Source organism: Sipha flava, unplaced genomic scaffold (genome assembly GCF_003268045.1).
Source record: "Sipha flava isolate LNK unplaced genomic scaffold, YSA_version1 169_pilon_pilon, whole genome shotgun sequence".
NCBI classification, from domain to species: Eukaryota; Metazoa; Arthropoda; class Insecta; order Hemiptera; family Aphididae; genus Sipha; species Sipha flava.
The window spans coordinates 282,564-308,990 of NW_020271881.1; the positions used below are offsets into that span (position 1 = coordinate 282,564).

At 33.5% G+C, this 26,427-nt stretch overlaps 1 protein-coding gene across 2 annotated transcripts in view; it reads right to left on the bottom strand.

Annotated features, from left to right (window-relative positions):
* Positions 1–4,144: 4,144 nt before the first annotated feature.
* LOC112679834 (Krueppel-like factor luna) overlaps positions 4,145–26,427 on the bottom strand; it is a 109,677-nt gene continuing 87,394 nt past the window's right edge. For both annotated transcript variants that reach the window (XM_025549760.1, XM_025549759.1), the window contains exon 3: positions 4,145–6,748. In XM_025549760.1, the coding sequence (XP_025405545.1) occupies positions 5,932–6,748 (817 nt within the window). In that variant the 3' untranslated portion in view covers positions 4,145–5,931. The remainder of the gene's footprint in view (positions 6,749–26,427) is intronic.

Consider the following 26,427-nt stretch of genomic DNA (forward strand, 5'->3'; position numbering starts at 1 on the left):
TATTCGTCGTTCGTTTCTACCCAACGTGTACCTACGTGCGGCGATCTTTTGCAGCAACACTTCCGGCGCCCGGGCGAACCTCGGCCTACCGAACCCATAGACGCAACTAGGGGGGGATTAGCCCTCTAGAACCAAGATTTAGCCCCCCCCCTATAAATATTCCATGTTATACATGATATACTGTATACAGCATATTTTACTCACAATAGTGTCACATACAAAAAAAAGGCACATTGCAGTAAATCCAACTTGACACCTAATCTAAAATATTTTAACATGGTATATAAGAGTAGGGGTAATCTACAGGTTGTTTTAAGTTTTAGTAGGAGGGCTGTAGCTCCCCTAGATTTTTTACCCTAGTTGTGCCTATGACTGTACCATAACGCATCCATGCCTTTCCTATCATGGCATCGTTTCACCGACCCGTTTTGGCGAGCATGTAAAAATTGTATAAAAAAAAAACAAAAAACAACTACCTTCGGTCGTGTCCCATAACACGCACGCCTGTGCCCACAGCTACAACCGCCTACGCGTTTAATTAACGTGCGCATTACGCGTCCCGCAATCGTGTGTCTTCATTGCGTCTGTCGCCCGTTGTTTCCGAACGACCAAAACCGTATTTAATCAAATTGATAACCCGTCCGGCACAGTCGCAATCCCTTCCCTTGACACGAAACCGTTATGATGTACGACTCGCACGCCCGCCCTTCCCCCCACATGTTGCACACGTCCGCCACTTCCGAACGACCGTCGCGTCAAATTAATACGGTGTACTTAGACGAGTACGTGTAATAATAATAGTTTAATACACGTGTGTAGGGTGGCATCGGGTTACCTTTTGTAAATGAAAAACAAATATTTTCATAACGGTAAAAGTTTAATGTATAATAATAATAATAATTAAAATAATAATAATAATAATAATAATAATCTTAGTACTTTATTAAATGGCAAACAATTTTTTTTACTGTTAAATAAACGTGACACAATACATTATATATAAATGATTAACACCGCTAAGTCTAGAGAAGGAAGAGATTTTCACCAAAACAATACTACTACACATAGTAACAAATATAACGGAGAAAAAATAATTTTAAATTGTATACGCTCAATGGATACGAATCCACGGACAATGTATTGTTAGGTACAGTTAATATATAAATTTGTATATTTTTATTATTTTTCTCAATGCTTTAGTAAATAATGAATAGAAAATAATGAATAAAAACATTGATAAAATCGTTTTATTCACATAAGAATCGTAAACACTAAGTTATAACATTTAAATCTAATCACATTGTTAAATTTGATTTCGAATACAACTAAAAACTATATATGTATAAAACAAAAATATAACAAATAATAATATGTTTTGTTCGTTTAATCCAGATTAAACGTTTTTGATTATCATTAGTATTTTACAAGGTAATAGTTGTTATACAGATTATTCGATATAATTCTACGAGCTCACGACAAAAAGCCATTTAAGTTTTTTTTTTTTACATGTTTTTACCAAAACAGCAAAAATGCAGACACATTATTTCACATAAACTATTTCGAACACTAACGATTTTATGTTTTGCTACATTTTGTTAATGGACGAGAAGATCTGCAATAATCATAAGGCTGCAGTGGATTTCATACACCAAAAAATGTTCTTCTGACAACGATTAATAACATAATATTAGATATTATTATTATTAACATATTATTAGATATTGTATTAATTGTACACGTTTTTCATTATATTAGTTATAAACGCAGAAAATTGTTTAGAGTCGCAAAGTTGTCTTCTTATATACACTTACCCGAAAAAACTATTGCATTGAAAAACAAATTTAGACGGACTAGCTTATTTACACACGTGCCTATTTTAATAAAATAACTTAAACATTTTGGTAACGCCATTATGTATAATCAGAGTTTATCTTAAACGTAGAAATGTAAGGTTCTTATTACATAGATATCTAAAATATAATATATATTTGATTTATGATATATTTAAAAATTATGAGACGATTATTATAGCAATTAGATCGGAGAATTTCTACACTTATTCAGGTATATTATAATACTTATATTAATAAATGGATGTAAAATGAGTTTTTTTTTAAATAATCTTTTCGAAATAAAAATTTTGAAATTTTCACTCGCGCTTTAAACATTACTAAAATGACTAGTCAATCAATAACTTAACAAATAAGATATTATTAACGTTGTATAGGATCACTGACAATGACTGATTTTCATCATTGGAGGTGAGGTAACATGTACTTATGTATTATCATTTGTTTATAAATTTAACAATTTAATTACTGCCTCCACTCGATCTGCACGCAGTGAAGTATGAAAATATCTTTATAAGCACAAGTGCCATGGCAAAACGTTTTAATTTTCAGTATATGCTCATTTTGAAACGGCGTATGGAGATCGGGTTTAAATCAAGTACATAGCGAATGAAAGTTGTTCGTGAGTCCAATGGAAAGAATTGTAAGACACGTGTTCGGGCGTCGTCACCGCGAATGTGCATAGCATATTAGTGCTATGTTACTAGCATGTAGTGTTATTTTGACCTGTATTTTACTGCCGGTCACTGAAGTATGAGTATGGTGTGTGTAGTTTTGGAAAAATTAAAAAGACTGGAATATAATGACATAATAATATACTTTGTAACTGGAAAAACAGATAATTTGGCAGAAAAAAAATGTCAAGAATATAGTTGGGGAGGAAGAGGCGTGAGGTGACTGACTTTATCGTTTATCTATTTGACAAGGTCGGGAAACTGAAAATGTTGAGAAACGATTCTCGAGATTGCAAAAATCACTGTTTGCTTGCGATGCAGCTTTGGACCGTTCTCCATCCGGAGGATTCCAGCCGGATAATATTGCACGGCGGCACTCGGTAAAAAAAAAAAAAACCCCTTATTAAATCAGGTGCCTATTCAGTGTGCATCAACAGTAGTAAATATAAATTATGAGCTGCTGTGACGCGTAAAAAAAAAAATTTATAAAAAAAAGTCTAAAAACGCACACGAGATGTGCGCTCTAGTGTGCGACAGCGAGTACGTATATCCGGTGGAAGTCGCGCACGTGCATAATTGTATTGCTATCACCTGTTGCTGGTCGTTTGGCGGTTTTCGTGGACGAAGAGAATTGAAAAGAAAAAACAAAACCGGTCGTGCGAAACGATCCGTGGCGTTAATTCGGACGGCGGTGGCGCTTCAATTGGATTGATTCAGTGTCGATGTTTCCGATATCCGTAGGATATAAATGTTGTTGAAAATACGAACATTTCAACTGGAGAATGCCACCGTGTGTCAAACGTGGTCAGTAATATGAGATTGCGCTGTCCGAAGAGCATTTGATATCGAATCAGCGGTGCCGAATGTGTACTCAATGCGGTGTACTTGTGCCATAGGGTGACCGACGTCCAGTTTAAAATGGAATTGTCCCTTTTTTGATCATCACGTTCTGTTGTCCCGACAAATTTCGAATGGGACGCTTTTATTCCCGTTTTTAGAAAACTGTCCCGTTTTAATCCCGTTATTTTCATATTATTTATTATATCATTTATTTTAATATCGAAACCCTTAGATCGATGATAATTACCAAAAAACACTTTAAAAACGTAACTTGTTCACAATTTTATGAATTTCTTTTGAAACACCCGAAATTGTTAAATTCAATAAATTTTTCCGAAAAGTACGAGAAAACAGTGGAATGTGTAAAGGAAGGCTTACAAAATTCATAAATAATAGAGATAGCTGATAGTGTATAATTTTCCTGATTTTTGTTAAAAAAATGTAAGAGTCATTATATGTAACAATATAAAATTGTTTAAAATTTTAATTGTAATATTAAAAATGAAATTTTTTTAATTGTTTAAAAAATTATAATAGTTTTGAAATGTTACATTGTGTTGTTTGATGAATAATTAAGAGAATATTATTTAATAATAATTAAAAGAAAATATTTTATTATTTAGGTTATTTTACTAAATAAGGGTAAAGTAAAAAGAAAATAATTGTTTATATGACAGAGATTTGGACTTAAACTCTCGAGATTTGTGTGCATATGTGTGAAGTATATAAATAAGGGTTTTTTCGGGGGGGGAGGGAAGTAACAGCTGTTCCGTTTTTTTATTTTTTTTTAATATGGTCACCCTATTGTACCACTTAAGATTAAGTGATGATTACTGAATTTATATAATTTTGATAAATCTGCACTCGGTAGCCAGTAGGTAACTACTTAATATGAACACGATTAAACGATTGATAATTGACTGCCAGATAACCGCGGAAAAAAATAGCGTAGACATTCGACCTTGGACCGGAATGAAAATAATATATTTGAGGGCATCTATGGTGGTTAAAATTTGTGTTCGCGCCTTTCGATAAAACATAGTTTGGCGCTACTGTATCGGACGGCACATAATCTTCGCGCGAATATTCGTAATGATGTCGAAGCTAACCGTATACGCTTGGAACACATGATGGACCACAAGTTGCGCTGGTAACCGATTTGTCGTGTTTACCGACGAAGGTTAAGAGAAAAAAACTTTTCACCTTTTTCACCGAACTCTGGATGGCGTGCGCGGCACGTCGGATGTCGTCGCGAAAATGGAACGTGTTTTCCGCGATCCAACAGGATCTAACGACAACTGAACCGCGTCCATCACTTTCGCGGTGCACATGCTCACAAGATTTCGTCGGTCACGAGACGATTGTTTCGCTTCCGGTGCAAACGAATTAGATTATTGTTGGGTGCGTGAAGTTTGTAATTGTTAAAAAAAAATAATGTTTCACTAGTCTATTTCATCGCGCACGTCCGGATCGTGTCGCCGCAACGGTGATGTTCGAACACGAAAGCGGCGTGACGATGTGGGTGTAATCGAGAGGCGGCCGGGGTAGGGTATTTTTCGAGGGGGTGGGTGTGTATCGACAAAATATGCTTGCCTCTGAAAATGTTTGAGTTCGCCACGCCGCTGTTCAACACGATATTTATTATTACCGTTACCGTAGTTATTGCTACGGTTCAACACCGAAAGCGGACGTTATGGCGCGTTTTGCGCGCCCGAGTAACAAAACGTTGACGTGCCAGTCCACGAGTACCGTCCGACAGCAAATATGATAACCGTACGACTTTGCCGTAACACCATTGTGTCCGATGCACCCTGATGCAGCGATGATAAGCAACACTGTCGCCCTGCACGCAGTACAATATACACGTGTGAAACCGCTGCCGAACGTGTACGTACACACATATGATAATTATTATATAACCTTATTTCGGTACAAATGTACGCTCGTATACGATTAAACTTAACTTACGACTATTATATACTCTCTACGCACGTAAACATAGGTGCACTACACTAATGTATACTTATGGTAAGACCGCGGTAAAAAGAGAAGAAAAAAAAATACACACTCGTATACAGTACAAGCTGCGTGTACATTGTTTATGTAACGTTCGAAGAACACGAAAAACATATTTATTACCGTGTACGAGTGTTGCGCGTGCAAGCGTGCTCGGCTATTCGTAACGTGTTTTATCGTGTCCGACTGTTTAGCGCCTTCGATCGATTTTCGCCTCGGCGGCGTCGTTTCTTCCGGGGTAGGGCCGATCGGCGTTCGGCTCTTATCGGCCCGGCGGCGTGATTTTAGTACAGCGTATGCACGTCTCGTTTTTCCGATCGACGACCGCGGCCCCGATAAAAGACCACGTGTTTGTGCCGACTTCGGAATATAGCTAAACCCTAGGACCGCGGCGAGTTGCACCCGAACGACGTCGCTGACCGCACTACGAGCACGAAAGACGATTACGATACGGCGCAGAAGTATGTGTGTGTGTGTGAGAGAGAGAGAGAGAGAGAGAGTTAGAGAGGGTTTTAGTGTCTTAACTGCGCGGAAACGGATGCCGGGTCCGGTCAGACGTTGTGCCGCTTCATGTGCAGTGACAGATGATCGGACCGGGAGAACGCGCGGTCGCACAACCTGCACTTAAACGGCCGGTCGCCGGTGTGCTTGCGGAAGTGCCGGGTCAGTTCGTCGGAGCGCGCGAACTTCCAGCCGCAGCCGTTCCAGTAACACTGGTACGGCTTCTCGCCCGTGTGCGTCCGCAGGTGCGCCTTCAGGTGCGAGCTCTTGGTGTACGTCTTGCCGCAACCCGGGTGGCTGCACGAGTGGTTGGCCGACGTCTTCTTCGCGCGGTGAGCCCGCCGATCGCCACCGCCGGCCGCGCGTTTCGTCGGCCGCTGCGGGTTGGTGGCTGGCACGCGACCGACGCTCGTCTTCGCTCCGGTCACCGTCGCCGCTGCCGCCGCCGCCGCCGCCTTCGCGCCGTCTTCGGGCGGCGACGACGGCGGCGTCATCATGGCCGCCGTGTACGCCGACACGGCCGTCGGCTGCTTGTGCGCAACCCGGACGGACGCTGTCGGTGTCACGACGGTCGCGGCCGCGGTGGACATCTGCAGTCTGTGCGCCAACAGCGTAGACCCGGTGATCACGTGGCCGCAATCGTCCGGTGGGCTGGCCGGCGGCGATATGTGATGCTGTTGCAATAGGTGAAGCTGCTGGTGGTGAACGTGTTGCTGCTGCTGATGGTGCTGCTGATGGTGCTGCTGGTGCTGCTGGTGTTGCTGGTGCAGTTGCTGTTGTTGATGGACACCGTCGATGACACCCTCGTGTCCGGCCGAGTATATGTACATCACACCGTTGTAGTCGGACGGATTGTAATCGGTCAACCTGTAACGAGAACGATTTTCGAAACGTTAAATCATTTATAACCCCAATTGTATAATTGTTCAAAATCAATAATAAGTTTTAATTCGTCTGTTTTACTGATAAATTAAAATAAATAAAACCACAAGAACTCTAAATAAACAAATAAGAATCTTTTTTTTTTATTTAGTTATAAAATTACAAAAATATTAGCGATCATAATATTAAAAGGTTTTTAGATTTTTTTTATCATTATACTTTAACCGTAAACGGGGTTAACACATTAGAATTCGCCAATGCTTCGTGAATATTGTATTAAGAAAAAACGTTAGTTTAAAGAATTCCATCTCTCATCAGACTCTCGTGGTATTATTTATAGGTTATCCAGTTTTACCATTAGTCAAGCCCGTATTTAGAAGGGGAGCACGGGTAGGCACATGCCTGGGGACATCAAGTCTCAGGGGTGGCAAAATATTTTAGCAAAATTAATTTTAAAAATGATGTACCTAATGAAAAAAAAAATTATAATAAAAAAAGAAAATAGTATGTTTTATTATGTTATAATTTGTAAATTAAAAAAAAAAAAAAATTGTATTTTTACTATATTATATCTTGTTCATTTAAAAAAATGGAAATTGTATATTTTATTATGTTATACCTGATTTATTTAATTTTTTAATTAAAAAAAAGTATTAAACGATTTTCATTTATAAGTTAAATTTTAATATTAAAGAATCTCGATTATGGACAAAATAATAAGTGTTATATTATTATTATTATTTATTTGGGGAGGGGGGGCATAAATTATGTGCCAGGGGGCGCAACATTTTTAAATACGAGTCTGCCACTAGTATAAAGACAAACGTGATAAGAACAACATTATTGCACTATAGTTATCGACGGTTATCATATCGATCACGATGTTAATAATTATGTCACGCACACTGGAAACATCTCCGGGTAGGACTATTTTGGTATGCTACTGTACGGGATCGGTCGGCAGAAATTCGCTTCTTACAATCCGTCGTGGTTATGATACACAAACAGGATTATCGGTAAATAATAACTTCTCGTTCCAATTGCAAAGTAATTTTTACGCTTTTGTTGAAAAATTAATATGTGAACTCTGTCTACTCTTTGATTTGCCCAATCTATTGTTTTATATTTCAACATATTGAATGAAAAACTTAAAATAAATTAAAATCAATACTTAAACAACTTTAGAGGAAAAATTTGATAAAAATTGCATTGTAATATTATGCACGCAGTTTTAAAGTCTGTTACAAATAAAGTTGATTATACGTGGTTTTTGTAAATTTATTATATTATGACCATTTATAGCATTTTATACAAATTAAATTTATTCCTAGATATTTAAATTTTTCTAGACTGGAAACTGAAATAAAATGGTTCCACCCTTAGGTTAGCCACTCTATAGCTTTAATTGAATTTGCTTACAATTATAAAGTTTTTGATTAAATCGAGTCAAAGTGTAACATTCTTATTTTTTGAGATAGCCACTGTGTTTGCACTTCCTCGGCTACCGATTGACCATGAGGGTCTTTTTCGAATGTCTTAACTCTATTTGGAAGTATAAATTGAATCTGGCTGCACTACAGCACATCGTTAATTTAGTTGAATTTTAACCATAAAAAGCGAAACAATAAAAATTATGAGAAAATATTAGTGTTCTAATTATATAGAGTGATAAACGAATACTGTATTAATAGAATGATAGTCAAGGTTGGAAACTAATTTGTTTTTTATTAATGAATTACACATTTTTTGGTTAGTGAACACTTATTTTTACTTTTCGATTAATTTATTGGTTATACCTATTTAACAAATGACGATTTAGATTTAAATTATTTACGTAATTTTATAACACAATTTAGTAGTTATAAAAATATATAAATAAAATTAATTAAAATAAATTTAGTGTTTTATCTTTTAGATATTCGTATTACTACTCTATCGGCTATTTCTAAACTACAAACAGGGCGTTTAAAGATATGAAAAAAACCACATTACTACCGGGGAAATCACACATCATGAATGTTCAAAATACCCAATCGACCGGACCAAGGGTACTCGTCATCTCTATTGTACATTACATCATATCGATTGTTTGATTAAATTGATTTCTTTAATCGACGCCGTGCATGCGATCCCCACTGGCTTCATACGTGGATCTGCAGTCTCCGAACTTTCTACAAACGCCACCGCATTCACACGCAACGTAATAATAAGAATAATGATATAATTTTAAATAAGAATACAAAAGTTATCTAATATCGCGTAATGTATTAATATAAATTTTCACCAAATCATATTCGGGTGGCTGCGCCATATATATATATATATATATATATATATACGATAGACATATATAATATGTAACATAATAATAATAATTAGTATACATAATATGTATAATATATATAATTATATTATAATTATAATACGCAGGTATCACGCGAACAACCATCCAAGTATGTACAATCAACCGGGTCGAGCAGCATTACTATGTCGTGTATAGCGCTCCGTTATGAAAAAAGTTATGTTATCCAAACAACCATCGAAAATATCATATTGTATACGTCACATTCACAAATCCATTTCCTTAGCAACCCCACCACCAAATTTCGGGTCGAATCCCCATACCAACAGCAAAACTACACGCATTATTATTGTCAATTGAATCTTGTAGTTGGAGCGAATATAATTCAAGTTGATCAGTGTTTGAAAAGTTAAGAATTAAGTTTAAAACTATAACGAGCCATTTTCAAGTTTCTAATAATTTTTTATTGGACGCGAATTAAAATACTGAGTAGTTTATCTATTGTTCCCATTAAGTTGCGATAGTAATAATGTTGTAGGTATTACAGTTTATAATGCATGTAATAATCGTTATCGTTTTAAAAGAAAATTCGTTTAACTTATTTTAATTTTAAATAAGGTAATTTTTATTAAAATTCATTGAATTTACCATACTTAAAGATAACTTTAAGTTTTTAATTTAGTTTTATTTTTTTTCTATATTAACTTAAGAAGACGCCTATGTGTATTGTCTCGGTCTTATAAACGTACAACACACCAATTCTGTGTTCAGTAGAACTAATTTTGTATTGTTAGTTTTAATAAACAAATAAACTGCCCTATATTCAAACTTAAAGGGATGAACCCTTCGATCTGTGCAATGGCATAAGTTATTTACGATATTTTATTTTTTAAGCATAAAATATTAGAAATTAAAATTAGCTCATAATTTGTTTGAAAATTAAAATATCTTTAAAAGACCTATGTTATCACGCAGATATTTTTATTCAGTTTAATCTAATATTAAAATTAACAGATTTGTTATGTTGAACGTTTGTAAGCTCGAGACAACACATATGGGTTTTGCATTACATTAAGAGTTAGAACAATTCACAAGTTCAGCATAGATTTTGTCTACAGTATAGTTTAAATTGTAAGAAAAATAATACAGTTTAAATCGTGGGAGAAATTATGATTAAAAAAAAAAAAAAAAAAGATAACCCCATCAAATTCGTAAACTACTCACACCCTGTCTTGTACGTTTTTCACCATCGTTTATTATCTAATAAATACAGGATTGGTATAACACACGGTAAACAAACTTTTACAAAAATCAACACTAACAGTATCAAATAAAGAAAAACCGAATACTGTTAGCTGTAAGAGTGATATGATGTATGAACATATAAAGTAGATACATGTAAGTACATGTGTTTTTAAAATATTGTGTATGTTATATTTTAGTTCTTTGCTCTGAATATATTATTAGCAACCGATGGTAGGTATTAAAAACCGATTTATAAAAGCGCTCAATTTGTATCCAAATTTTTTTTTTCTTCAAATTGGACAATATTTTTAAGTAAAAAAAAATATTTAATCACATGGTATTGGTGTTCATTATACGATTATTATCATTCGTATATTCACGTGCACGTATATTAATTATAACGAAATTTAGATTTTTAATTTACAACAGAAGCATTTCACCATTTAATAATTATATGTTATCATTACATTTTGGAAATGACTAAAAGATGATTGCCAAAAACTGGTTTTTGATCATTTAGGGCGACACTGAAATGAGTATAATCATAATTAGTTTGGTACTTATATCATATGTATGCCAACTGTGCATTATAAATGTGGCCGAAGGTTTAACTGAATAAAAACAAATCAATTTTTTTTTATGTATTTAAAATACCATTATATTATACTTGTTGAGTTTCGGTAATATTTACGGACTGTGGTTTTGTTAAAATATTTGTACAGACGAAAACAATATTATGATAATATATTAACATATTTTTTATACTCAATTAGTGCGATCTATCAGTCGCTCGTATATACATTTTTTTTTTTTTTTATTGGTGAATTAAGATTAATTTAAAGTTTAAAGTTTCAATGTTCTGTTACTGCAAACATCGTTGAGTTCGAAAGCAAATGCATCTAATATTATACTTGTATGGTTAGTCGTCATCAACAAATATTGTAGAAAAGTCTTTTAAAATAATTAAATTATTATCTATAATATTTTAGCATAGAGTTATTCAAATAATAAATTACACCATTATATTATTGAAGATTATATTTCAAATGCCTAACGAAAACGATTTAAAATCGATTGAGCAGTTTCTTTATTCAGTAAATTATTGCAATTTAAACTATTCCAAAAAATTATTCAAATAATGATTTTATAAAAAAAAAAAAATTAAATAGTTTCAAATGGAAAGCGAGTAACCTTCAAAATTTAAAAATAACGAACAGTATAAATAATTCATGTACAATGTACATAGTGCATGTATATATATATATATATATATATATATATATATATATATATATAAATTGTACCATATTCAACATATTTTATGAATGTTCATATGTATGTTGTTAACGTATACTTCTCTTAACTACTACATAAAAACAACAAAACAGGGTCAAACGATAGTTTTAAAGTAAAATCATGGAAATTGATTTTGTCGACCATTATTCATTATTATACAACAGTTAATTCAATTTTAGTTTTTTTTTCTTAGACGAGAAGTCGTTTTGATTCGGGTGACGTGCAGAGGTTCAACGCGTGTACATTATACTCTCACAATTCACACAAAAAACCACTGTACGTTACTTCGTGTCTTGTTCGACAGAATTGATTGCGGGATAGATAACATGGAAAAAACTTGATGTTTTAATTTGCTTTTCATTTTTTTTTCTATGTTTTTAGCGCTTTTTAAATATATTTGTTTCGTACGGTCTTTAATCAGATATATTTATATTATATCACATACGGTCCTGTTGAGATTTGCTGTGTCATTCGAAACACTGTTGGCCTGAACCTGTATGGTGTTGCACAAACGTCTAAGGCGTCTCTATATCCGTCGAAATGTATCACACACACACACTTATTCGATCAAGTGATACGGTTTCAACAAGTTGTGCGTATGATGCAACGAATTAATGATATAATACGTGTGTGTATACGAACGCGGCTCAAAGTAAAATGTCTCGATCGTGACAATGTCGTTGACGTCGTCGTTGTTCGTAATTATACTTCAATTGTGTCTGGTCGGAACCTTTTAATGTAGCATACGCGCGCAGACACGACGGCCAGACGTCATGTTAGTGAGCATGACTTCCAAAATATCTCGAAGATTAAATTTATACCCCTTCCCCCTACATTAACGTACCCGTAAAGAAAAACACGTTTAACACTTGAGCCCAAGGCGAGCCTGTTCAAAAGAAACGCATTTTGAACCGGTCAACGTTCGTTTTTCAATTTTTTGAGGCAAACGCGTTCGGGTAAAAATTATATGACGAATACAGTGTGATGTTATTTTCATCAAGGTAGGACAAGTTAACAAGTTCAAAATTAAAATGCAATTTAGGTACATCGTTAATTGAATCGTAACAGTAAGTTATAATTACAATTGTGGTGAAGTTTTCACTTGGTAAAACAGGTGGGTTTTAAGTAAACTTCGATCGATTATCAGTTATTGTTGCATCACGACACATACCAATGCCGTCTGTCGCGACGACTAAGTTAGCAACAAAGGGTGTAGCAAATAAACTTAATAACAGTAATGATAAATAACGACAAAATGTGTATTACAACTAAACATAAATACGGCGGAGCGCTCATACGATTGAGCAATAACATATAAATGTATCAAGTACTGACAACCCCATACTATAATAATAACGAAATAATTGTAATAAAAACCACAGCGGTACAATACAGATATAGAATAAATAATAAATAACGGAAACGTTATGACAAGCTAGCGTCTACCTCGAACGGTCTGGTGCTCGGATAGTTGCATCCACGTGACCATGCTTAAGGCACCAACACCAAGACCGGTGGATGTCTTCGTCGACGGTGAGCAGGAGTCTATCCGAAACGTTCTCCAGCTATTGAACGTCCAGACAGCAAAGCACGACAGTGTCATCCTGGCGGTTAGAACGACGTTGAAAAGACTCCGAAAACGACTACGTCGACCGTTGTGCACGTAACCCTCACCGCACTCAGAACGACTTGAAAAGGAGCCGGACAAGAGCACGTCGAGAGCCACGGACGAACGACGGACACGAAGTAGATAAATAACGAAGGAAAATTACGGCCGGACAACTCGTAGGTCCGTACCACAGGTTCGCGACATGAAAGATAGCCTTTTTTTGACACCAGCAACGGCCGTATGCGTTTGAACGGGCACCGGGGAGGGGAAATAATGTTCTAGAGCGCTATAACGGTCATCGAAGTATAGAAAATTTAGAAAACCTGATAGTAATCACGACCGGTTTCGAGGCATGACGCTCGAACAGTTACAATTATTTCATTTATTCATCTTGACGACCAGTTCATATTGTTCGTATTATAACGATCATGTCGAGAAATTAACGCGTAGAAATAAACAATAACGGTTGGATAAAAAATATATTACTACTTACTGGTGGGACACATCGCAGCGAAAGGAGTTTGCATTATTATTGGTTTTTTTTTTTTTTTAAAAAGTCATGTTGAATACCAATGTGATTTAAACGCTAATCAACATGCGCGTTCAGTATCGCGCGGTTGACGTTCGAAATTTTACGTGCATTTGATAATATGATCAAGTCACAAAAGAGCGGCGTTACAACTGATGTAGACGATGAAATGCGTGTTTACCAAAATAAAGAAGATCCGAATACGCAAATCCCGTAAACGGACGTTGGACGTAAACGAATTACTTATGCTGACGACCCGGAACCGACAAGGGGTATCGAAAGCGTTTGATTTTCATCCAAGGCGTCCTGCGATCGGCTTTACCCGTCCACCTTGGATACGGTGTTTCGTGTGCACGTACGCGGTAGCGGCTCGCAGTAAATATTCTGGGGAGACTTAAATTGTTTAACATAAACTCCATACAACAACGAACAAGAAAAATCCTTTTATTGGCCAATTAATTATACTTAATATTTAATTTAATATTTTGTTAATATGTTTTAACTTAATTTAATGGTAAACTGTTTTATAAACTAATTCAATTCTGCAAATCTTTTTTTTCTATCTGCGAATTAGTAAATGACGGTGTACAGTGACTAACAACGGCGCGGTGGCACGTTCATTTTTTTTTCGTGAACCCAGTTTCAATACGCGAATTATTCTCCCTGGCCCCCTCCGTCAAAAAAGCCAAACCATTACTTGTTACGATTAAACCTATCAGACGTCAGTTTTGTCACTGAAACGGCGACCGTCGTCGAAATTACTAAAATAGTGTTTCCATTGAAATCACTATTTATAGGTTTTATATTATATGGCCTTTGATTTATAATAATGAATATGGAAAACGCTATGACACGAGTATTTTCAATAAAAATAATAATATTTCTATACATTTTTAAATAGTTATTATTTACATGTAGCTGTTTATTTTTTTTTTTAAAGGGAGGATGCAGTCTTAAAGTCTCCCCTGATGAGCCACCCCTGCACATACGAGTACATACTGGAACGCGATACGTGATATTCAGCGAATTAATGGAGGGTTTCGTTTCTTTTTTGTACACACGATGTAATCGATCAGCCCGAAATCGTAACTTAACAATGATTTTTGTACATCTTACGAATAAAATTTAGGCACGTGTTCAGCTGCGGTGACTAGTACCGGGACCCCGGTTATATTTTTAATATTTTTATTTTATAATTCATGCGCACCGCCATGGTTGGAAACCCACGAACGTTTTGCACCGTGTTAGAACACAACGCGGAACGGAGACATTTCACATGTTCAAAAACAGCGAAACTGACGATGCAAATAATGTCGTTCTGATCGCAAAATTACTATACCCATTTGCCAACACACCAATTAGAAATTTTGGCCTCGACAGCGGTCAGTGGAACTCCTAAAATAGCCGAACGTAACGCATAATGCGACGTAACAATATTTGTTAACAAGCAGAAAACGAACGATTTCGTTTGTCCCAACACTCCGTTGACGAGAATGGACTTCTATATATATAAATGTATGATATACATAACAATATTATTGAGAGCACTCCACGGACACGTCGCGGTCGATAAATAACATTTTATGCTCGTTTATACGATTTCACATGGTATAAAACGACCGTAATACAGTGTAACGATGACGTTGATCATAATAATAATAATAATAATAAAACTAATTCAGAAAGTTGACGTACATATATGATGCATGTACACTTATCACGCAGTCGTTATATTCCTTCTCACATTATTCGTTCATCAACAATCGATTTTTGTACATTATTGACGTGGATTTCGCGTTTTTCATTCGGGCGCCAATAAAACATGTTGTTGATCGTGTAGACATGCGAGTGTAAACTAATTCTTTTAATGCGTTCATTTTCTCGGTAAGCACGTGTGTTTGTCTTGACTTATAAGTTATACATAATCAAAGTTAATAAAATACTAATTTTTATGTAAAATACAAAAATGTATGTAATTTATATATATACAGTGAAACCTCTAAATACCGGACACTCTTGATCGCCATAATTTTGTCCGTTATTTAGAAGTGTCCGCTATTCAGAGGGGGGGGGAGCAGGCACGCTCGCAGAGATGTAGCTGAAAGGTGCAACTAGGTGCAAAATATTTTTAGTATTAATATAAGATGTTGGGGGCTTTGCCCCTCACACCCCCTAACATTAATTAAATGTTATATATTATTTATCATCAATGATGGATATAACAAAATATATTTAAAACATAACTTATTTTATTTATTACTTCTAATAAAAATGTTTATTATTGTTTACATTAATACATTATTAATCATTGAAAAGCAATGCCAACCGCCTAGAATTCTATCTAAACTTTTCAATAATACCTTCTAATTGTTGTTAAAAAAATTCCTTAATTTCTTATCTTTGTCTATGAATATTAATCAGACCTAAACTTTTTAACCTTTCATTTCCCATTCTGTTTCTCAGTCATTTATTTAAACGACGTAATGTACTAAAAATATAATGACAATTTATTTTATAAGAATAATATACCGAATTAAAATTAGAAATATAACATAGAAAATATTACCTAAAATATCTTTCTACTGAACATGAAGTTGCAGGTAACGTTATAGCAATTTGTATAGCCATACATACATACAACTTCACAGAACATAATCTAAAAAAATGTTTCATTGACGCGATGAATCAATGGACAGATAAGATAAACTATAATTGTATAATAATTTATAATACATAGTAGTAAGATTAGATTAAAAATTGGCATTCAACGATTATTCTATATTTACGATAAAAATTGTCAAAATCAGAATTAAATTTCCATAAAAGTGTCCGTTATTTAGAGTGTCCAGTATTTAGGGGTTTTTCCTATATGAAAATAGTGAAAATGTCCCTGTCCCCATAAAAACGTCCGCTATTCGGAGGTGTTCGCTATTTAGAGGTGTCCATTAAGGGAGGTTGCACAGTATTTATATATTTAAATAATAACTAGTTTCTCTATGGTTTCTTAAATTATCAACTTTTATTTCCATTAGAGAAGTATTTAAAATTAGTATGGAAAAATATGAAACTTAACGATAGACTAAGCCAACGCTTCAACTTTTTCAACATAATATGTCAACATCGCGTTTATAATATTATTACACGGGTTAAGTATATGACTGTTCAATCGAACCGTTTTTTCCCTTCAAAATCGTAAAATCCTACAGAAGAAACGACGGTGTGTGGAACGTTGTAAAAATCACCTTGTACATAAAATGTATACATGTGGTGGTAGGTAACGTTTCGCAATACGCACGCGATTTCAACCTAAATATCCGCGATACATTCGAATTAATTAATTTTTTCCAAAACACCTCTCCCGACGTCTAATGTCAAGGACGGCGGCGGCAACAACTAAACGAATAATAAAAAACTGATCTAAATCCTGTACACGGTTTCGCTACCGACGCGCCGTAATACGCGGCACTGCGTACACAACGTGCTATTATATATTATTATTGTTATTACTATTATTACTATTTTCATTATTATTATTATCCTGGAGACTGGCGAACGGGGGATATTTATTATCCTAATGCATAATCGCGAAATACGTCAGTACGCCTGTACATGACCATATCCTGTTTGCGCGAACCGAACGTAATATTATATTTATAGATACGGCGACGCTCGTATTCGTATTATATGCGTATCCTATTTACGAGCGAAAAATTGAAAACAGTCGTGCGCCCTTTTAACACACGCGTGTTTATTTAATGACCTACAAGAATATAACGATTTCACATTTATATATATAAAATCATTTTAACGCAAGGCTAGACGAGTCAATTTCGAGCCAAGACGTATCGAATACAGCAAGTCAAGTCAAAAGTTAGTATTATAGTTAGGCTAATAAATATAATAAAATTGCAACGGTTAAAAATGCGAGTTATAATTTTTATTTTCTCTATTATTTCGAATTCCATTACCCGTGGAATTCAGATATCGATGAAAGAAAAACTGTTATAAATTGTTATGAACGTTACCAGAAAGCCAATGAAGATAACAATATCATGCATTTTACATATATTGTTTTGTGCAGACCTCAGGTATGGAAGTAGATATGAATCGAATCACAATGTCCAAAAGACTATTAAAGTACTCTCAGTTTACATTCGTTTTAATAATTTTCATAAGAAAAAATTACGATAAACATTTTTAAATGTGTATCGAAACTGGAGCATGGTTTTTATAATATAGCGACTTTGAATAAAAATGTTGTAACAGTTAATATTTGAAATTATAAATTTTACACATGAAATTAGTTCTAAAAGTATAGTTTAAATACGTTTTCCATACTACACAATTCGGTACCAAATAATTATTAAGAACATTAATATTATAAAATATAAAACTTTTTTGGTCAAGAAAAAGAAATCGTTTAAGAATTTTTTATAATGTAGAGTTAATATTATGTTTCGATCTGATCCGTGTAAAATATTGATAAGAAAATGTGATTAATTGAATAAATTAATTATCATAAATATCGGTAAGAATTTAACTTTTGTGTTTTAACTGTCAATTGTTTTTTATAATTTTACACTCTTATCCTACTATACTATTTATATGATATGTATTTTCATTTCAAATATCGGAGCATTTCAATAAGACCCATTAAACTTGTTGCTCGTAACGCAGCGACACACGAAATATATTATATAAAACAATGTGAATTGCGGAGATAAAACGTAATGTATACGGTTTATAATTTTTATACTCTCTCTACAGCGCACTTTTGTCGCGGATATCGTTACAATCAAGTCGATGTGACTTTTTTTTTTATCGTATTTTTTTATCACCTACCGGCCTGCACCCATATTATTATACACTTGTGGAAAATGACGCACACTTGTGTCCGGCGCCCCCGTTTCGAATTGAGTTTAAGTAGGTAGGTATTGTTCATGTGTATAGCAAAACTCGCGCAAAGAAAAATAAAATTAAAACAGAACTAAAATCGAAAGTATGGATAGTTTAGATTTGTATATTGCGTGATGAATAATTCTAAGGCACATATCACAAATATACGCATACACGCTCGTACATGAATTCATTAGCGATTATTGCATAATACTATCGATCAAGTGTTACGCGTTGAAAATGCAGTGATTTACCTTACCCCAATTACAATTATGATTTTATGACGAGACAGGTTGTCCAAAATCTGCAATGTCTGTTGTACGCTGCCCTGTACAGAACAAGCGATATATTATGCTTAAGCTGGCCACGTGGACGTTTTTGTTATGTTCCTTTGTTATTGTTTTCTTTCTCTTCGCGATATACAGCCAGATATTATTATACATACGTGACGAGCTTGCGAAAATCAATTCGAGATAATGGCTTAATAGTTTACCAGCAGTAGTGCGTATAATTTCTATCACGACATTTATTTTCTAGGTCGTCTGTACGTGCATATGTCGTCTAGACTATGCGGAGACTCCTGGAGTTGGAAACGGGGGAAAAAAAAAAATGGAAAAATTCCAACGGAGGCCGTTTGTAGTATTACTTTTTTTTTTTAACGGTACGATTTATAGTTTACCGCAGCTCATACTGCCGGTCGGTCGCCGACACTTGATTATGTAAACGTTATGTAGAACTGTACCATGCGCGTAGAGTGCAGTGCATAAAATTTACAATTTTTCATACTACGTACTTAATTTTAAACAAATGTTCGTGGCCTGTATAACTATGCATTTATGATATGATCCTACACCTTATGAAAATTGATTTTAATGTATCATATTTAGTTTGTGTTTGGCTCTGGCGCCAAATAATTTTTTTTATTTTCCGGTCAATGTCCACCCAATTTACAACTTACAACCCACCTCACCCAAAGACGCATTTAAAATTCACCTCTCCCAAAAATGTTCAACCTATTTCAGCATTTTTTAATAGCATTCAGTTACTTAAACGTCTTAAATGGTAATTCTTATACGGGCAGTATTATAATTTATAGCTAATTGGATTATTTCACTTATAATTCGTATACTAGCTCCATGTCTCTGCCTCTCCCCCACTTTAGAATTTCAAATCCAAAATTATGTCATTCGTTTGTGCTTTCAATCCCGTCATTTGTATTCAACTCCTTCCCGAGAAATACAACTTTGAAAGTTGGGGAATTAAATGTACCTTTGCTATTTCCTTTTGTAGAAATAATTGTTTTCTTCTCGCGTCGCTGGTGATAACTGTCCACATGATTATTTATTTCTTTTTAGTATATAATATTAAACTATTTGGTTTATCGTAAAAACTAAATGAGTTGTTACGATCAAACGAGAGGGCAAGGGTTTCCTTCTCGGCTAAAATGTTATACTTTTGGTTATATTTTTCACAAAGTCAGTGAAAAAACGATTACGAGCATTTTATTGTCAAAAGCTATTTTTGCATTTTGAGGGTAATATTTCGTACTTTTATAACTTATTTAACCATCTAGAAGTTACTCTCATTACCATCCATACATTGATAGATTAAAATAATGTAGTATCAATTACGCTAAAATCATTTTATATTTTCTTACTTTTTATAAAACAATTATTTTACTATTTAAATAGTATCAAGTAATACAACAGTTGAAAATAATAATGTAGGTATATTATAACTTTTTAATAAATGTTAAAAATATGAACAATAAAATATCAACATACACCTAACCGACTTGATACCTCAATCATTTCCAATTATCAAGTACAGTAGTATCATAATACGATACATAAATACTATAAAGTTTTTTTTTCTATTGATAAATATTTTGAATGTAATGTTTTATTTTCATTTGCTTTTGGTTTATTTTTATTTAGATCTTCAAATTCCAATGTTGATTGAATTTTATTTTCATCATTATTAATTATATTTATTGATCTTCTGATACTGTTTATTTCATCATCACTTGATGATTTTTCATATTGAACTGTTTGTTTATCTGCTAAAATATTCATTGAGCCAAGTTTGAAATTTATGTATATTTTTAAAAATTTGTCAAGTCGAAGAGGTAATGGCTTGTGTTTAAATATAATGGTTTTCAAATCCTTGAATAAACTTACTAAAATACAGTTAGTTTCCGTTTAATTTCTATACTTGAAAATTGGAATCATCAAAGCTGACCAAAATGGTATCAATTTACAAAAATTTAATAATCGTTTTGTAATAGTTGGACAAAACTGTATGTTATCGCGATCCCCTCTACTATTAGATTCATTATTTTAACTTTCAATACAGAAGTCATAAATAGAAGTCATTTATTTTTTTAAAAATAGTATTATCTATATCATTTTTTGTTACAGATTCTTCTTAAAATTTACATTGTATTTGTGATTGTTGCTATCCATAATTGTCTTATCATAGCCAGTAGTCTGAGTAGCTGTCCGTTGTTTCAAATACATTTTCGCTATTTCACATTGTGTATACTGGTTATTAAAATTATATTATTTTAATATATAATATAATATTGAAAAGCTTTTGTTCTGATTATAATGTAAAAATAATTAATCAATTTTTATTTAGGTTATAAAAAATCAATATGATAACACTTTGAACAATTATAGAATAAAATACAAAAACTAAAATGTTTACAAGAAACCCTTGCTTTCTCTTTAGATTATATCACTGTATCTGAGTACTACAATATTATTTACTTTTCTAGTAAATATTTGTATACCTGAGAAAAAACATATTTTATTCTAAGTTCATAAATTTGACAAGTTCCATTTCTTTAAACTCATTTCTTGATTTTGCACATTTCTCCAGCACATATTAATGTTTGAAAGTAGAATATGGCTCACGATTTCGGAGTTAGTCAAACAAATTTATTATTTATTATCACACTAAATATTAATAACAACAAAAATTCAAAATTTATATTTGGGGGTTTTTGGTCCAATATGCATTGAGTTTTATTTTATTAAATAATTGTAAATGTTATTTTTTCAAAAAGTTGTTCATGTTTATGGAGTCATACTTTTTATTTAGTGGTTCTCGATTTACCCCTCGTAGCCCCATCCAAATGGAAGGATAGAAAAGGGATGCTTGCTGATATTGTTTACTGACGCAAAATACCTTGACATAGTTTTGTGAAGAATGTAGCCAAAAGTATAACATTTAAGTCGAGAAGGGAACCCTTATTTCGTCGTTTGATTGTAACAACTTATTTGGTTTTTACGGCAAGCCAATTAGTTTACTGCTGTATACCAAAAAGAAAAAATAATTATATGGACAGTTATCATCAGCGACGCGAGAAGAAAATAATTATTTCTACAAAGGAAAGTAGCTGAGGTACATTTCATTTTCCAATTTTCAAAGTTGTATTCCTCGGGAAGGAGTTGAGCACAAACTATCACAAACGAAGCACAAACGAATGACATAATTTTGGTTTTGAATTTCCAAAGTGAGGAGGGGGGCAGGGACATGGAGCTTCGTATACTAATCCATCACAGAACAATACTGAGAGTACAGAGCACCTGCTGGACAGCGCGTATCATTAATTGTTGCACTGATAAAGTAGCGAAATAATGCAAATAATACATAATTCCCTAGACGTCAAAACGATCTATAATCGTCGCATAAGATTCAATAGTTAGGCAAAATAGTAATCGAGTTCATAATATTATGCACACAATTATATTGTTGATCGATATCGTTGTATTACCGTTGAGTTGTTCATAAGGACCGGTAGCGGCCGCGGCGCTTTATCGGATTTAAGACGTGATCTACATATGCCTGTACGCGGGCGGTCGCTGTAATCTTGATGCTCGATCGCCCGAGTGTTAAAAACCACACGTCTAATATTAATGTGTTGCATTATTGATATTAGCGCAAGATTGATGGAAATAAGTGTATAGATCCGTAAAGGTAGTGTTAAAGTCGATTATGTCCATTATTATACTAGGTAAATCGGAAAAATATCTAAAACGAAAATCATTTTATTAGGTTTTCTTAGTAGTTTTCGTAGTACTGAAATCGATTTGGAACAGGCCCAACGAAACCGTTGTATGGTCGCAGATCAGTGAGCCTGGGTTGAAAACATTTGAATAATAACAGTTCATTTGTTTGGCACGAGTTGGTATGAGTTGAATTAAATTTACTAGACAACTATTCAACATATTTGAAACTTTCTTACAGAAAAAAATCGTAATTCTACCCACTTACATCTAGAAAACGTATGATGTATTTATTATGGTAACTATGAATCGTGTTGTTGACAAATATTCATTCTAAGACAGGTTTACGGGTGTTAAATAATGATTACTACTGGATTATAATTTTATACACGCCATAACGAACGTATAAAACGTTTGATCGTTGTTTAAATGCTATAAAAAATATCGAATGGTTTTACGTAATATGGATAGCAGATAATTATTATTACCATAACAATAAAATAATGTATAACGTACGCGTGTTATGAGCTATTGTTTCTTTACGGCAAGTAGAAATTACCGTTGTTTCGGAAAGAGGGCCACCTATGAACTTGGTGACGGTAATCAAGCGTTTAGTCCCCTCATAAGTAAAAAACTTAAACCTAGGTTCATTGACGTAAGTGTATAGGTACATAAAATTTATTTACGAATTCGGTGCTATTATTATTTTTACACTTGTAACACGTTGTGCTATATGTTTGTACGTGTATAGATATGCTATAATCTTGCAAACATGTTACATCAGTTACATTGACCCTTCACGTACCTATATTTATATATTATATATCAGGGGTGGTCAATTTGCGGCTCGCGAGCCACATGTTTAGCTCTTGTCATTGTTAGATACGGCTTAATTTATAAAATTAAAATGTACTTATCATATTATAATTATTTTTGATTTTAATTTTATAGGTTTAAATTTATAAAATATCAAATTATTTAAAATTGATCTGTATTTATCTTGTATTTTGCTCTTGGAATTATAATATTTATCCGGTGTAGCTCGTGAACCTATTCATGTTGGCCACCCCTGATATATATATCTACATACCAGTCTACACGTGGGACCGATGCACATGCCTTGCCACTGTAACACACCATAAAAATGCATATTTACAGCAAAACGAAATCTAACAATATAAAAGACAATTCGTATCTTAGTTATTGGTTACGGTAGTACTTAAGTTTCTTTTAAGTATAAAATAAAAGAAAAGTAGATTATTGAAAATCAATCGAATGGTTTTTGAAATTCCAAAGATAATAAGGCGGTTATAAAAATAAATAAATAATGAAAGAGAAAATGTTTATATGCGTGTGTGTTATTTCGGGAAAGAGGTAGAGAGAAAGGCTTTATACGTAGGTTCTAGATACAAATATTACAAATACGAGATGTGATATGTGTTGTAAGTGAATTTTAACGAAAAAGTAAATTACCTAATTTATTTTTGTTTAACATATAATTATAATGTATTATTTTGGAGGCCTCCTGGTTTCTAGATCAAAACTGTCATATATATGCCCAGTAGGTAATGCTATACATCACACAACACAATTAATGTATTTCATTGTCATGGTTCATCGTTAGCCTACCAATACTGATTTAATTTAAAATTCAAAAACATGTTATTTAAATTTTTTTTTTCTGTGCCCTGTTTAATTAATAATTAATTAAATACTTGCACAGATATTTCACAAACCAAATGATTACAGCAAAAAACACCTATGTAAAACAAAATAAAAACACTTTAGAATAGGATAAGGACTAACGTTTACAATTGGATTTTAATTATCCATCATGTGAAAATAGGAATTATTTTCTTATGATAGAAATCAATTCAAATTAATTCTCAAAATCATAAATTCCACTGAACTCCTTTCTCTTTTTACATTTCTTGCGTGTGGTTTTTTCTCATCTTTATCAGATTCTGTTATAGTTTTATCGAATCTTAAAACATTTTATGCTCTCATTTAGGAGGTGCGTGTATTCGAATTTACTACACCGATTGCTTTATAGCTATTGCATTACATTAAATATGGCCCAATTGGTCGTTTTGTATTTAAAATATTGAATACTTCTTAACGTTTTTTCGTCTGTGAAAAGTTCGAGATAATATTAATTTTAAGGTCAACTATTTCGTTAAAAATCATTTTGTTGTATTAATCGCTAGTGAACTACATTTCGGAACAAGCAGTTGTAGTTGTTATTGCAGTAGTTGTCAATGTCAAAACGAATTACTTAATTTTGGAAATAAATTTTAACAAAATTAAATAAACGGCGAGCGACAAAATGTTCTCGACGCGTGTATCAATTACAACCTGACAAGACCACAGCCAGCAAAAGATGATTTTTTTTTTTAGGGATGGGGGTTAGTGTATAAATATATTTTTTGACTAGCAAATTTTATGATTTCAAATTTAATATGCAGTGAAAATCATTAAATTTTATTTTAAGAAAACCATGGGGGGGGGGGAATAGAGAGTCTGAACATTGACTGCGGCCTTGCAACCTGATACATTATTATACAGAACAGAGCGGATATTATATTTAGGTATGCGACTAGGCTTGCCAACGGTCTGCATTTGTTCGTTCAAGTTCAATGTTCACTCCCGTGGCAAGTGTACATATACATCATTATACGCGCGTGGTTCGAATAGATTTGCATTTTAACAGTTCAAAGGAAAATAATAATAGCAAACCACTTACCGCGTATTGGAACGACCAGAATATTACGTGTATCGCCAAGTATGTTAACAATGTTCACCGAGGTGGGGAAGTATTGTGAAAGCAGTGTAATATCGGTACCTATATACCTACCACGCATGAAATAATATATAGTGGTGCTCGATTAGAATAAATGGACCGGCACGAGACCGTACGAAGTGTATTGCAATAAATATCGTATTATCTAAGCCGATTCTGTTTCTACGATACATCATTAATCTCCACGAGGATTAGTTATTTTCCCGAACGATTGCGTTGTTTGTAGTTCTGTAAATTATTTTTAAGACGATCGAGAGAATCGAGATTTTCAGTTTTTTTCAATGACCTGTTATTGGTGTGATGCACAATTGTTGCGGCAGCACCTTTTTTTATACAGTGAACGGTATTGTTCACAATTTCAATATCTCCGACGAAAACAACACATTTTTTAACAAAACTTTATTATACAGTTGATTTTATAAGTTTATTTTTGGAAACGTATTACGATAGGTATGTATGGAATTTTATAAGAAAAATAACTTAAAGTAAAAAATGTGAATTACGACGAAATAAATCACGCTAAATATTATAATTTTAAATCCTCCACTTTTGCCGTGATTGGTTGCCATTTTCAACTTTACGTTGGTTTTATGGAAATACGTAAACACACAGTTCACCTATAAATGATTTATTAAATTCAAGCGAGTATGATTATGTTTTGGTTTCGTAGACGATGTAAATTCTAGACATGAGAGTTATAGATTTTAAAATTCAAAGTCAAGTATGAGCGGCAGTATGAAACAGCATATGAAACTGGAATAGTTGTTTTATTTTTTCTTAAGCATGATAAAATTATCCGTATCTAATTACACGAAGGTAAAAATAAAATAAAAAAATAAAAAATGTGCACTATTAATTTTCAAAATGTCTAAATATAAAAATAATATTATATGTATGCGAAAATATTTCAACATCAACGTTTCCACGTATACCTCTTCGTTTAATCTTGTCGACTTGAAACTGATTTATACCCG